This window comes from Galleria mellonella, unplaced genomic scaffold (assembly GCF_026898425.1).
Source record: "Galleria mellonella isolate WM207_F2 unplaced genomic scaffold, CSIRO_AGI_GalMel_v1 utg778, whole genome shotgun sequence".
Lineage (NCBI taxonomy): Eukaryota > Metazoa > Arthropoda > Insecta > Lepidoptera > Pyralidae > Galleria > Galleria mellonella.
In genome coordinates, this window is record NW_026442150.1 from 1,981,208 (window position 1) to 1,997,327 (window position 16,120).

Genomic DNA, 16,120 nt, shown 5'->3' on the forward strand with positions numbered 1-16,120 from the left:
ATTCTCAAATACATACAAATTATTTCATTAATATTTATTCCGAGCCCAGCGGTAGAATCATAAGTGACGATTAAAGAATTAAAAAAAGTTCAAACTATATCGTGCCTATTTATTCTTTTGATTTGTTAATATTGCACAAAAAAAACCACTTAGCACAAAATTCTTAAATTATATAAAAATAATTATAATTAATTTTTAAATATTCATAATAAAAATAGAGAATTATCATAAAAAATAACTTTATATAAAAAAATAAAATTAAAGTCACTGCTTATTATATTATGTGACGTTAAAGTTTCAAATCATATAAAGATATCTATTTTAAATCTATAATATTATATAAAATAAAGAAATAGCATCCAAAAATATCATAATAATTATTTTATATAAAAATAATCAAATTGCATACAAAAAATACTATTACAGTCGCTGAATATTTGTGTTATATTACACTCTCATAAGTCACAGTTCCAAATAACATGATACGTGTTAAAAATCACATTTAAAGAAAATAGCATCTAAAAAAAATAACATGATATAATCACTGCATTTATGTGATATATTCGCCAAATCACAGTTCTAGATTAGGCAATAGTTTTTAAAAAAAAAAAAATTAAAAAATACAAATAAAATTACACAGTTCACGTTCCAGTTTCAATTCCACATGATATCTATTTTAAAACTATAATACATAACTTAGGGGGGGAAGGGATTGTTAGTAATGGAGATTAAGAATCCCATTGCTAGCAATATATCCAACCAGGTCAACCTCCTCGCCGTTCCCCCTGGAAACTATCATGATTAATTCCTGATGAGTTCATTATGATGGGCTAACTGGCCTGTTTTCATCCTCATCGATCACCCTTTACTGGTGCCCCGCCAACGTATCCCATTAGCGCAAGCGGGTTTACCAGTCCATTTTCTTTCAATAAAAAAAAAAAGAAAAAATACATAACGTAGGATTAGTTTCACAAAAAAAGCACCAATTTCAATCGTGAAGTAACCAGTTACTTGGATTTAAAACTAAACTCCTGAACGGTTTTCAATAAAATTTGTATGAGACCAGTCTGGAAGGATATCTTTTCAGATAAGAAAAAGATGTTTCAAATGGCTAAATGATAAACTATGATATGGTAGATAATGTATGAGAAGTAGGCAAAATATGAGGTAATAAATATAAAAAAATACAACAGAATTGAGGACTTCTTTTTTTGAAATCGGTTGAAAAATAAGAAATAACATCTAAAATTCAGCACTAACGATACAGTCACTGTATTACGTGATATTCTCGCGAAATCACAGAGTCATTATATGTCATAAAAATAAAGAAATAACATTAAAAGAATAATAATACTAGTTGGGCATCCCCGAATTTAAAACGTGAGTAATACCGTAGTATAACTCCCGATAGTTATTATTTAACAATACGAGTAAAATTCCAATCAATACATATAATGTGATACAATTTACAAAATGCCAGGTTGTCTGTAAGAGATTGCTTTTAGCGATAAGGCCGCCTTTTGTATATGCACATTCTGTATAAATACTCCTTGTATACATCTCTACTGTGCGCAATAAAGAGTTTATTATTATTATTATTTACGTCACCCGTTAAAAAATGTTTAACACGTATAAAGAAATAGCATTTAAAAAAATAACAGTTTGTAATAAATGACGATATGTGACGTCACAGTCCCAAATAACGTGTTGTCAAATATTTTACATATATATTATTGATGTAATAAAATTGTAACCAAACCATGTACATAGGGATTTTTTTTTAGATAAAACAATATAAGGGGTCTTAATAAGAGTGATAAATGCGACAACAATTTATAAAAATTTTGGCTGTCTGTGTGTTTATTACGACATCACGCAAATATATTGCAAATACAAATAAATACAAATACAAAGACTTTACTGTGGATCATAGGTTAAATTAAGGTATTACATGAGTTAAATAGTATCTCCATGTCCTGCTATATAAGCGTACAATATATGGACATTTAAAATTATACAGTGAAACAAAATACATTTATATGAGACATTATTTATTTATTTGCACCAAATTAAAAACGAATTTCACAGTTGTATTCCCGCAGGCCTAACTTAAAATCTGACATATGTTTATTTTAATACGCCATATTGAAGTGGTATCTACCACCAAAATCCATACTAAAATTACAAATGTGAAATCGAGTTTGTTTGTCTGTTACCTCTTATCGCCTTAACCAATCTCTATAAAATCTGGTTAACAGGTACTATATCGGATGGAGAAGGACACAGGCTATTTTTTCACCCGGTCAGCGAACATATCCTCGTCACACAGACAAAGTCGCGGCTAAAAGTTGTTAAAAAACACTAACGTCATTATAACAGTCACTATGATCATTTGACATACACATCACCGTTTCGCATCACTAGAAATTCACCTCTGGATGATATTTAGTCATATGATAATTGAGACTTGCCTTCTGAACGAACGCTTGGCCGCACACCTTACATATCTTCCGCCTGTCACCTGTGTGTATCCTCTCATGAAGGTCCAGGGTCGTCTTCCTCAAAAACGATTTCCTGCAGAACCTACAGTGGTAATCTTTCACAGTTTTGTGTTTAAACTTATGTTTGTACAGACCTTCGAAACTGAATGATTCGTACTCACAAAATTCACACTTGTATTTTTCGCCCAGCATATGGAAATTGTTTATGTGCTTCCTTAACTGTATTTTAGTATTGAATGTCCCTTTGCAGGCGTTACAGTTAAACCTATCATCTATGTTGTGTTCCTGGAGCTTGTGGACGGTCAGAGGAGCCGGAGTGAAGAAGGTCTCCATGCAATACGGACAAGAGAACCTCGGTATCTTGTAATGTTTGGTCTTCACGTGAAACCTTAGGGAGAAGATCTTGTCGTATCTCTTATCGCATCGTCCGCACACGTACTGCTCTCCGTCTCTGGTGTAGTCGGCCTCTTGCAGCCGAAAGATGGACTTCGTAGGCGTCTTGCCGCCTAGAAGCAGAAAACAATTATTGCCATTTCGTTCTAACTCTTCTGTCCTCCGTCTGGTAAATTCTTCTTTTGGTTAGTTAATATTATTTTATTTGCGATTCCTTGATACTTTTTATTCTGGCATTATTTTATCTCGTATAACTTGAATAATTTTATAGGTAGCATTTTAAATATCATACAATATGCAAAATCATGAGTCACAACTTCTACAAGTAACACTAATTGTAAAATCGCAGCTAGTCGATGCGTTCGGATTTATTCGTAAGTTATCGGCTGAGTTCGGTTGATAATAATATGTAACAGACGATCGCCTGGGCGATAGGAACTGAATAAAGATTTTATCACAGTGATCATAAAATTTATAATTTTTAATATCATATAGTAGCATGTGTGATATCTAGTTACTGCGAACAAAAATCACAGCCTGTGATTCTTCACGAACGAAATCACTGTTATAATAAAACTTAAATTTTAAGTGATAAATGGTATGGAGATGATTCCTACTTTTTAATAAATTAAATTAATTAAAAAATAGAAATCATCTCCATACGAATGTGTCTATGGAATTATGTTAGTTCTCAAGAATGGCAATACATGAGTAACGCAGTATATACTGTGATGACCATGGTGCTGTTCATGTTTATTGACCATAGTTACTGTTTTCCATTAAGTAGACTTATCTGCCACCTCCATACAATTCGGCCAACTTTTTCTTGCGAAAACGTATCTATCAAACGAATCAGGTTGTCAACCTAACCTAGACAAGTGATATACATATCTGTCTACTTTTGCGGTACACAAATAAGATAGAATGAGATAGGAAGAACCTACGTCTTATTCTGCCTCATACGTGCGGTAACGAAAACGTGTCTATTGACATATTTTATTTATATAAAAAAATATTTGATGTTTTTATGCGTTATAGGTTTTTTTTTGTATTTTATGTACTTATTATATATACATAGACTTTAGTAATAGGATCAAACAGCCCCATTGCAAGGGGGAAAAGGATTGTTAACAATGGAGTTTGACAGGCCCATTGCTAGCAATATACCTTATTAGGTCGACCTCCACATGGTTCCCCCTGGAAACCATCGTGAACAATTCTTATTGAATTCGTCACGATGGGCTAACTAACCTACTTCATTCTCACCTATCATCCTTCACTGGTGCCCCGCCGGTGTATACCGATAGCGCTGGTGGGGTTACCATTCCATTATCATCCATTTAATTAAAAAAAACAGCCCCATTGCTAGCAATATAGGGTATATTATTATTAGGTATTAGGTTGACATAGGATAGGAAATTATCGTGTTAATTTCTTTTGGAATTCATCACATTGGACCGATTGATCTGCCTTCATCCTCACCTATCATCCCTCACTGGTACCCCGCCATGGCGCCAGCGTATACCAATAGCGGCGACCGACGTCAAGGTAAGCAACGTGCACGTGACACCTAGTGTTGCAGGCGTCCATAGGCATTAATGGCTGTTTACGATCGAATGGACTGTAAGCTTGTTTAGTTATAAAAAAAAATCGGTACCAGTGTTGCCAGATGCGATTCTTAATTTCCATGGAATTTCAAAATATATATTTGTCTAAATTCCACGCCGCTAAATGCCACGACTTCCTAACTTTTTCAAACGACTTCAAAAAGGAGGTTATCAAATCGGTTGCAATATTTTTTCTTTATTTTATGTTTACCAGAGGGAGACTTTGTCCAAAAGTCGATTGCTTGGGTACCTCTGTCCCATTCGTGTTTCTACCGTGAAGCAGTTGTGCTTGCATGGCTATTTCGGTTTGAAAGGTGGGATATGGCGTGAATTTACAGGGTACAGAGGAATAACACCTGAGTCCTCAGGAATGGCAACGCATGGGGGGTATCATGGGCGAAACAGTATACTCTATTATGTGCATGGTACTGCTCGTGTCTATAGGCGATGGTTACCACTTTCCATCAGGTAGGCCGTCAGCTTGTTTGCCATTCTAAGTAGTGTAAAAAAAGAATGTTTGTTATATCATTACACTGTCAATTTTAAACAAGTTTCTTATGGAAATTTTATCAAAATCGGTTCAGTAATCTAATTTTTAAACAAAAATGACTGGTTTTGCCAAAATTTAAGTCGGTTTCTATTGTAGAACACAATTTATTACGATTTCTGAGTATTTCAGTCGAGAAATTAGAATAGTGAGCGCTCAGCGGGCCGAAGCGCACGTCACAGCCGCTCATGACTAAGGGTTTCGGATGGTCCCGAAACTAGTCGAGGTTTCTCGACTAAAATGCACGTCAATTAAACTGGTCGTTATTACATTAACATATGTTTTCACTAACCATCGAATGACGACAAATGCCATACTTTACGTTGACTTGCTTACATCATGCACTGGCTTCACTGATATATTATTTAAAAATACAAAAAAAAAAACCCAATTTATTTACGTTTTTCTTCATAAATTTCAATTCACCATAATTTTAATGAACACAATTTTTCTTTTATACTAAATTGAAAGATGTAAGAAATAGACACCCAACCAGGCAACCCTAATCAATACACAACTTATTAAGTTCTCTAATAGTGTACTTCCCGTGGCAATTTAAATATGGAATAAATTATTTCAGATTAAATATATTTTCGTGTTTTGGAGCGAAGCCATCTTGCCGGCACGCACGAAACTACTGCACCACCTAACCGCTAAAATGATTTCTTATTGGCTGGTTTAGAATCTCACTATCATGTTATTTCAGCTTCGTGCGTAAAAATGAATTGCGCGCGGTTTTAGAATTTTTTTAAGTTACAACTCACGCCCGTATCGTTCAGGTCTGAAAACGCTTATGACGTATTTATTATAACGTGTAAATGGTGTAAATTGTATTGTTCCATAATAGAACAATGCATTTTTTTTTAAAATAAACAATACCGACTCGCCATACGTCCTTCCAGTAATTTAAATATAGAATTAGCAGAGAAAATAACATTTAAAAAAAATAGTACTGACTAACCATACGTTCTAGTAATTTAAATATGGAATAACATAGAAAAATACATTTTAAACAAATAGTACCGACTTGCCATACGTCTCTCTAGTATTTTAAATATAGAACAATGGATTTTTTATAAATTGCTTGCAAAACAATTCTAATTAACTAACCATCATTTTTTTTAATGAGTGAAGATGGAACGGTGACCCCTTCTGCACCATCGGTATACGCTGGCGGAGTACCAGTGAAGGGTGACAGGTGAGAATGAAAACAGGCCAGTTAGCCCATCATGATGAATTCATCAGGAATTAACCATGATAGTTTCCAGAGGAACCGCGAGGAGGTCGACCTGGTTGGGTATATTGCTAGCAATGGGATTCTCAGTCTCCATTACTAACAATCCCTTTCCCCCCAAACTAACCAGCACTGTAGTATGCCAAGAAAAAAAGGGGATAAAAACTAGCATCACTTTTACTATTATGTCCCTAGTAAATCAAACATAAAGCAATAGATTAAAAATTTTACCATCGCACCGGTCGCCATAGACAAGGAATTCATCGTTGTACCCTAGAATCAAAATGGTCACGCACTGTGCGGTTTCAAAGGTCCTTCCTACTGCAAACTCTAAGCTTTGGAATGAGCTCCCTGCCGAGGTTTACCCTAGACACTACAGTGTGGGGTTCTTCAAAAAGGCGTTCTTAAGGGTCAGCAACGCGCGTGACAACCCTGGTGTTGCAAGCGTCAATAGGCTACAGTGACCGTTTACCATCAGACGAACTGTATCTAATTACATAGATACTATTTATGTATGGTGGTCAATCAATTAATCATAGCCTATGGTGTCCCACTGTTGGGACACTGGACAAAAGCCTTCTTCAACTGTTTACTAATATAATAAAATTGTAACTGGGCCATGCTAGAAATTTTGTGCGTCTGTCTGTATGTTTGTTACGTGTATCACCTAAAAGCTATTTCACCAAATTGGATGCGGTATTCACACTTGCGTTCATGAGGCTCTAACTTAAAATATGGTGTATGTTTTATGTCGAAGCGCCATCTATGAACGATCTGTTTAAGTTGTTTTCTAATATCTGGAATTGACACGTACAAAACGGCGGGAAAAATCTAGATTTAAAATAAAAAATGTTTTATGTCAAAGCGCCATCTTAGAATGGTCTATTTAATTTGATTTCAAACATTTGAAATCCACACGTACAAAATGGCGGGAAGAAAGGTAAATTTAAAATAAGAATGATTTTTTTAAGCCGCTGTTTTTTGCCGAAAATTTCAAAATGTATTCTTAAATTAAATATATACAATGACGTTTGGTTTCGGCATAGAATAGACCAGCCGTTCCTTTCCCGTGGCTGTCGTAAGAGCCGACTAAGGGAGGATGAGGGATGGTCAGCAGCGTCCCTCTGAAAACACCTCCAAACCCTGACTGCGGTTGCCAAACCGCCTGCCAAGCGTGGCAACCACTAGGAAAAGCCCCTAAGGGGAGACTTATGTCCAGCAGTGGACAGTTAGAGGCGAATATGATAATGAATGACGAACGGACGGAAAGTCGGTACTACGCGATAGATAAAGTATGGAGCTACTAACGACCACACTGTACCATGTTCACTACATAGCAGAATAGAAAATAAATAATCTTCATTTAAAGGGATTGTTAGTAATGGAGACTAAGAATCCCATTGCTAGCAATATACCCAATCAGGTCGACATCCTCGCGGTTCACCCTAGAAACTATCATGGTTAATTCCTGATGAATTCATCATGACGGGCCAACTGGCCTGTTTTCATTCTCATCTATCACCCTTCACTGGTGCTCCGCCAGCGTATCCCGTTAGCGCAGGCGGGGTTACCATACCATTTTCACCCATCAAAAAAAAAATACTATTTTACTTAAATCGTCATATTATATAAATGTCAATATATTTACGTATTAATAATAAATTATACAGGTTACAAATTACAATAATTTTACAAATTACAATCGTTTTACAAATTACAATCGTTTTACAAATTACAATCGTTTTACAAATTACAAACATTTTACAAATTACAATCATTTTACAAATTACAAATTACATTAATCGAGTCATATATTTAAGCTTTAAAATATTCAAAATATTCATTAACCGAGTGAAAACATTTTTCTATCAGCCACCTTTTTAGTTTCTTTTTAAATATATTCAAGGGTAGTGTTTTTATTTCGTCCGTTAATTTATTATAAATGCTTATTGTCATACAGTAGGCATTTATGCTGTACAAAGTTGCAGTTTTATAAGGTAGTACTACCAATGAAGCCGGATCGAATCGATCAGTATTAAATCCGACGGTTATGAATTTATAGTTATTAGTGTTTACCATTATTGGGAGAGTCAGTCCAAAGTTTCAAATCCCCCCTCCCCCCCTCCAGACCCTAAGCTAGAGACGAATAGCAAGTTTTAAATGCCGACAGTTTTAGCTTATAATAAGCTAATTTCACAATCACCGTTTCCCAAATTGTAGAGTTATTCCAAAGAGACTCTCGTTAGCAACTCCATACGTAATTCTATCGCAGCCAATAACTGTTGTCCACCTACCTTTCTTCTCTCCGTTCCCCGCGTCAGTCTTCTTCGGCCGGCCGAGTTTCTTCTTCTGTTTCGCCTTCTTGGGTTTACTTTTCTTCGGGTCCTCCTGTTTGATTTCTTCGCTGTTGAGATCTATTGACAATAAATCAATTTGATAGATAGATAGATAGATAGATGACATTTATTACCATTACTAAGAAAATAAGTATTAAAACAACAAAAAGAAAAAAAAAAACAATTAATGTTGCTGGTTGCTGGAGCCGCCTCAGCTGTTGCTATATATGTCCAGCTCCAGCGAGATGTACCTACATATATAGCGCTGATTTACAGGCGGCCCCTTAACTCCTTTGCCTTTAGCATGCGTGCGGGTCGCCAATACCTATTTCTCGGATGGGAGACTCAACACGCTTACCAACAAATACATAATACATTACAACACATACATAAAACAGTACAATAAATACATAAAACATTACAACAAATACACAAAAAATTACAACCAAAACCGAAAAGAATAAACTCTGAATAAATTATCGCACTTCACAATGACAGCATCATAAAAAAAATAAAAAAAAGAACGTGAAGCGTCAGTTTCTCAACTGTTTTGAATTTGTTTTTTGAACTGAACTGAATTTTGGATCATTCAATTGATCTTTGGTATCCCACTACCCCTATGCTCCGAGTCTCTTTGCGTGATAAAATCCGAAACGAGGATATCCGCAAAAGAAACAAAATAACCGACAACCGATGGGGAAGAGAGGTTCTTGAGCGGCGACCGCGTACGGGCAAACGCTGTAGGACGACCCCCCCCCCCCCCAACTAGATGGAGTGACGACCTGAAATGCGTTGCAGGGAGTCAGTGGATGCAGGTGGCTCAGGACCGTTCTTTATGGCAGTCTATGGGGAAGGCCTATGTCTAGAAGTGAACGGATAATAACTGAAATGATTACAATCCCACTGCTGGGACACTGATTAAGGACCTCCGCCAACTGCATACTAATAGAACAGAATTCGGGGGGAAACGGACGGTCTACCTCCACTCTGTCCTCCCTGGAAACCATCGTGCTGAATTCCAGGTGTACTCATCACGATGGGCTAACTGACCTGCCATTTAATTCTCACATATCATCCCTCACTGGCGCCCCGCCAGCGTATACTGTTAGCGCAGGCGGTGTTACGATAAAACAGATATGTATATTTTAGTTTCTACGAATAAGGGGGGTGAGTAGAGTGAATAAATAAGGGTATACATACCATTTAATGGGAAATCATCGCTATCGTCACCATCCATGGTCGGCAGGTCTGGTTTGCCTGCAACAATTATACTATTACTCGCAGCCGGAATAGGCCATCCCTTCCTTTCCCGTGGGTGCCGTAAAAGGCGACTAAGGGAGGGCGAGGGATGGGCAGCAGCGTCCCTCTTAAAACATCACCAAAAGCCAAACCGCGGTTGCCAACCCACCTGCCAAGCGTAGTAACTACTGGCGAAACCCCCCTTATGGGAAAGACTATTTTTTTTACAACACTGGGGGCAAACGAGCATGCGGCTCACCTGATGGTAAGTGACTACCGCCGCCTATGGTCATCCAAAACACCAATGGCATTGCAGGTGTGCTGCCGGCCTTTTAAAAGGGAATATGCTCTTTTCTTGAAGGTTATGTTGTCGTATCGGTTCGGAAATACTGCTGCTGGAAGTTGATTCCAAAGAGTGGTTGTGCGTGGGAGAAAGTGCCTTGAAAAACGCACGGTGGAGGACCGCCACTCGTCCAGATGGTTGGGATGAAAGTTTATGGCGGGTTGTACGATGGTGAAAATCAGCAGCAGGTATCAATCCGAACAATTCTTCAGAGCACTCCCCATGATAAATTCGGTAGAAGATGCACAGAGATGCAACATCTCTACGCAATTTCAGTGGGTCGAGTCGGACAGTAAGGCGCCGATCTTGCTTGGGTACCTCTGTCCTATTCGTGTTTCTACCGTGAAGCAGTTGTGTTTGCATGGCTGTGTTTCGGTTTGAAGGGTGGAATATGGCGTGAATTTACAGGGTACAGAGGAATAACACCTGAGTCCTCAGGAATGGCAACGCATGGGGAGTAACATGGGCGAAACAGTATACTCTGTTATGTCCATGGTACTGCTCATGTCTATAGGCGACGGTTACCACTTTCCATCAAGTGGGCCGTCAGCTTGTTTGCCATTCTAAGTTGTATAAAAAAAAACACACTTGGTAAACAATATCAAATATGTCTATGGCTGTATGCTTGTTTACCTTTACTGTCTTTGTAGTGTAAAAAAAAATTACCGTCAACTTCAGGATACTCTTCGGGCACTTCTTCTTTCACTTTTAAATCACCAGTTGTGAGCACTGAAAGAGTTATATACAGTTAGAAGTAAAATTTTTAGTTTACTTTTTTTTACTCGCTTTAAAAAAAAGAAAGCTCTCAATTTAGCAGTACATTTTCTTTTACGTATGTTACCTCATAACTTTGGGTCTGTCTTCGGACACACTGTGCAGACTGTGCGGGGAGAAATCGGAATCCATGGAACACTTAGTGTGCAACTGCGATTCGTTAGCGGGCATGCGCATGAGGCAACTGGAAACGGCTTATCCCGAGCCAGGGGACTACAGATATCTTAAACCGCGGGATATCGTTAGGGTAACACATAGGATCTATGAAATGATGGTATAAGGCAGGGGGTAGCACAAAAGATCCCGATGGGTCGACGCGCAACGGCTTAGCTGTCCCCATATGCAAATATAAGATACGTCATAACTTCGATTTGTAAAATAAGTTTTTTATCTGAAAAAAACGTACTATCAGATTGATCCTATAGAAAAACTATCAAAACCAGTTCAGCAATTTGGTTTTTAAAATGTAATTACTTTTTTTTTAATTAAAATAATTTTGGAGCCATTAATTTTTTTTTGTGGATTTAAATTATTAACAGAATGAATATAGAACGGGGTAATCCCGCCTAAGGAAGGAAAAGGGATTGTTGGTAATCTAATAAACCCATTGCTAGCAATATACCCTATCAGGTCGACCTCCACGCGGTTCCCTCTGGAAACCATCGTAATTAATTCTAGCTCCAGCTGCTGCATGCACCAGTGAGGGATGATAGGTATCATTCCTCACTGGTGCCCTGCCAGCGTATACCGATAGCGCAGGAGGGGTTACCATGCCATTACCACCACGGTCACCAGTGGGAAGAGATGATAGGTGAGAATGAAAGCAGGCCAGCTTTATCGCAAGAACTCTATGTCGAGGCTGTTTCAATGCCGAAGAAACGACTACTCACGTAATCCTGGAATGTGAAGCTGTGGCCCATCAACGTTTCGAAACCCTCGGAACGGTGAGCGACCTCACCCGTGAGACTTGTGAAGATCCCAGGAAGCTTCTATGCTTCTGGGCGGAGCAGGGTTGGCTGTACTAGCCACGACTCACACGCACAACAGCCTAAATAAGAGGCTAAGCGCGAAAAAGAGAGTCCAATTTACATTACATTATATGTACCTTTAATGCCATCCTTGTCATACATATCCCGAAATCGCTCCTCGCACTGCAGCACTTGCCGTTTGAAGCTGACCGCATCTCGCAGCCTGTCTGAACACTGCTCACATATCGTGTACGTGACACAGCACAGCATACCAGCTACTGGTAACACCTGGAAGTTCAATACTCATTAGATAAAGGATATATGCTTGTTTTCTTTTTATGCTAAGAAGGTATTTTAATCTGTGGCTGTGTGTAATTAGGCAGTATAGGCAACTGTCTATGCACTGGTTTGATTTTTTTTCGAGAAAATTTCTTTTTTACTTTATTTCCTTGATTCGAGACAAATTATCACACTGAAGACTAAGCAGCATGGTCTCCGACCTTAGCCTGTTCCATAACGGAACACTTGGGTGATTGTGCCAGCGTCATAGAGTATGTTTGTATGTAAGGATTGTCATATCAGTTTGTCAGGAACACTTTGCCCACAAATATTATCAAGAGACTTCCGTCTAAACCATTATTAAAAAAATTATGTTCACTTTTATACTTTAATCAAGTAATAAGTATTCTCTACTATACTCATTTTCATAAATACTTCCATTGCTAATAATATACCCTAACAGGTCGACCTCCCCGTGGTCTCCCCTGGAAACGATCATGCTGAATTCCAAGTGTATTCATCACGATGGGCTATCTGACCTGCCTTTTCATCCTCACCTATCATCTTACACTGGTGCCCCACCAGCGTATACCGTTAGCACAGGCGGGGTTACAATTCCATTATCATCCATTAAAAAATATATATATATATATATATATATATATATATATATATATATATATATATATTTTATATATATGTAAGTATATTTGTTATTTATATATATTTATTCCTTTATATATGTAATTTTAGTATGCATGTATATCAATAATTAGTAGTACCGCATTCAAGTATTCTGACACTTCCCTATGGTTGACTGAGAGAGAATGCTTTCAGCATTAAGTCCACCATGTACACACACATGTACTAATGAATAAATAAATAAATATCGGTGTTTGGCAATGTGACTGCCAGATTGATCATGTATTAAAATGACACTACCATTATATAAAGGTATGAATTTTCTATGAGACATTCAAAAGATTATGTGAAGAACTCAAAACATACAAAGTACTTCGCTTTACTTACTATGTTTTAATACCAGTTATACATAATTATATTCTTTTTAAACTCATCTATTATGGTCTTTATGTTAAAAAAAAATATTCGACAGCATCTCTTGACGCTCGGCTGTTTGTGGCTTGCACCAAGCGTACAAGTCCTAGATTAAAAAAACTATTGACTAGTGAGAATAAATTAAAAGTATAATAAAACTCACATTAATATCTAGAGCGAACTGCAACATATCGGAGTATACTTCCTGGCCCTCGTCAGAAGTCTCCGATAGATTCTTGAAGGAACCTTCTGAATGACAACAACGACAGAGATCCTTCTCAAGTTTCCAGGTCTCGTTAGACATGTTTATTATGTAATAACATCACAACAACTACTTAAATAATACTAATTAATAACTGTATACCATAAATAGTTTAATTAAAAACAATTAAAATTAATATTAACTTTTGTATACTATATTGAGCGAATGCCACAAACAAGATTCACTAATGATGAATGACGTGAATGAATGAAGCATTGAAGTTATGTCACTTACGTCAAAGATACATAATGACCATCGCACATTGTCAAGTATCGGGCTATTTTTTTTTAAGGGTGAAAATTGTATGGTAAGGGTAACTCCGCCTGTGCTAATGGGATATATTGGCGGAGACCCGTGAAGGGTGATAGATAAGGATGAAAACAGACCAGTTAGCACATCATGATGAATTCATCAGGAATTAACCATGATAGTTTTTAGGGGAAACCGCGTGGAGGTCGACCTGGTTGGGTATATTGATAGTAATGGGATTCTCAGTCTCTATTACTAACAATCCCTTTCCCCCCAATGGGGCTTATTATTATAATCCTATTTTTTTTAATGGGTGAAAATGGAATGGTAATCCTGCCTGTCCTATCTATATACGCTGGCGGTACACCAGTGCATAGATGATAGGTGAGATTAAAATGCAGCTCAGTTAGCCTATCATGATGAATACACCAGGAAGAGGGGAAAGGGATTGTTAGTAATGGGGTCAAATAACCCCATTACTAGCAATATGGTTATATTATTCGTATTTTTTTTAAATGAGTGATAATGGTATGGTAACCCCGTCTGCGCTATTGGTATACACTGGCGGGCACCAGTTATAGATGACTGATGAGGATGAAAGCAGGTCAGTTAGCCCGTCCTGACGAATTCAACTAGAATTAGCCACGATGGTTTCCAGAGGACGTGGAGGTCAACCTGAGAGGGTACATTGCTAGGAATGGTAATCTTCATTACTAACAAACCCTTCCTCCCGCTCCGAAATCGTAGATGATAGGTGAAAATGATGGCAAGTCAATTGACTCATCGTGAAAGTTTCCTGTACGGGTGGGTAATATATAACAATAGGGGGGAAGAGATTGTTAGTAATGCGAATTACCACTCCTATTGCTAACAATATACCCTAACAGGTCGACCTCCCCATGGCCCCCCCTGGAAACCATCGTGCTGAATTCCAAGCGTATTTATCACGATGGGCCAACTGCCCTGCCTTTTCATCCTCACCTATTATCCCTCACTGGTGCCTCGCTAACGTATGCCGATAGCGCAGGCCGGGTTACCATTCCATTATTGCCCTTTAAAAAAAATCATTAAGGTAGTTTAATTAAATTCAATTCTAGTATAATATTATATTATCTGTGGTGAGAATTAATTATTTTTATAATTTAGATTTGAAGGCTGCTGGATAAAAATAAGGGTGAAGGACAAACCTGGTTCACTTAGTCCCCGCGTGTAGGTCTTTTGTACGCATTCTCGTTCTCTCTTCAAAGTGCTTAAGTATCACTGTATGTTGCGCGGAGATCGCGGCTGATTGAAGAATTCGCAACTGGCGGAGATTTATTCGTGATCTTAGCGGAACTTGACCAGCTCGACGCGCAGTTGGATTATAGACTGATTTTGTCCATCTACCCCCCAATGTGATCCCACATTTGATAGAGAATATGGATAGGAAAGGAGGGTAGAAGGATATTGCGTTCGGAAATGTTTAATGCATATACAAATGGTGAGATAAAATTTACCAAAGGCAATATACAACTGCAGATAAAGCAATGAAATTGTAAGGCACATATAGGCATAAGAACTTAGTTCTCAAAACTGTTAACACACGCCACGGATGTCACAGTATAGTATGCCAGTAGGCGATAGTTGCCGCTACCATCAAATAAAGCGTCAGATCGTTTGCTATTCAAGTTTCATCGTCAGTTACAGCCTGCAATGTCCCACTGCTGGAAAGAGGTCTCCCAGCTACTTAGTACTCTGTTCGCTGTTCAAGGCCACATGGAACCGATATTGTTTATATATACAGAGTGTCCGGTAATGAATGGATAACCTTGAAATGTTGTGTTCAATGTTCAATGTTCAACAATGTTACACGCTGAGCTTCGACCTTTTTGTATTGCTGCAGATCACACGTAATAACACAATTTTATAAATCTTATGTTGTTTTATGTATTATCTATTCTTATGTACATGTTGTGTGTGATTAGTAACAAACAAATAAACGATATATCTATCTATCTAAATGCCTTATAGTCCAACTTATGGCCGTCCTAAAAAAAAATACGAAACAAAATATATCATAAGTAGTACCTTTGTTATCTTTATTTTAAGGAAAAGTCAATTTTTTTCTATCTTATTTTGCTGTCCTGATCACTATGACCAGAGATGAATGAATTCTATTGGTTTTTTGTTGTTTTATTATTATACACTAACTGTGCTGATAGAAAGTGAATAGTATGACTAGCTATTGCAATTTTTTTTTAATACGCAAACTAATTTATTTTCGAAAAATATGCAAAAAAAAATATATTTTTTAAGCAAAGTTCAAACCTCTAGGGTATAAAAAAAATGTATG

At 37.4% G+C, this 16,120-nt stretch overlaps 1 protein-coding gene across 6 annotated transcripts in view; it reads right to left on the bottom strand.

Moving 5' to 3' along the window:
- LOC113510068 (zinc finger imprinted 3-like) overlaps positions 1 to 13,729 on the bottom strand; it is a 28,897-nt gene extending 15,168 nt beyond the window's left edge. For 5 of the 6 annotated variants that reach the window (XM_052901220.1, XM_052901218.1, XM_052901219.1 and 2 more), the window contains exons 1-5: positions 13,441 to 13,729; positions 12,080 to 12,230; positions 10,867 to 10,929; positions 9,819 to 9,875; positions 8,577 to 8,696 (exon numbers count right to left, since the gene is read on the bottom strand). In XM_052901220.1, the coding sequence (XP_052757180.1) occupies positions 8,577 to 8,696; positions 9,819 to 9,875; positions 10,867 to 10,929; positions 12,080 to 12,230; positions 13,441 to 13,581 (532 nt within the window). In that variant the 5' untranslated portion in view covers positions 13,582 to 13,729. Of the gene's footprint in view, positions 1 to 19; positions 3,008 to 8,576; positions 8,697 to 9,818; positions 9,876 to 10,866; positions 10,930 to 12,079; positions 12,231 to 13,440 lie in introns of those variants that run through there. The other variant, XM_052901222.1, reaches the window with a different exon arrangement.
- Positions 13,730 to 16,120: the final 2,391 nt, after the last annotated feature.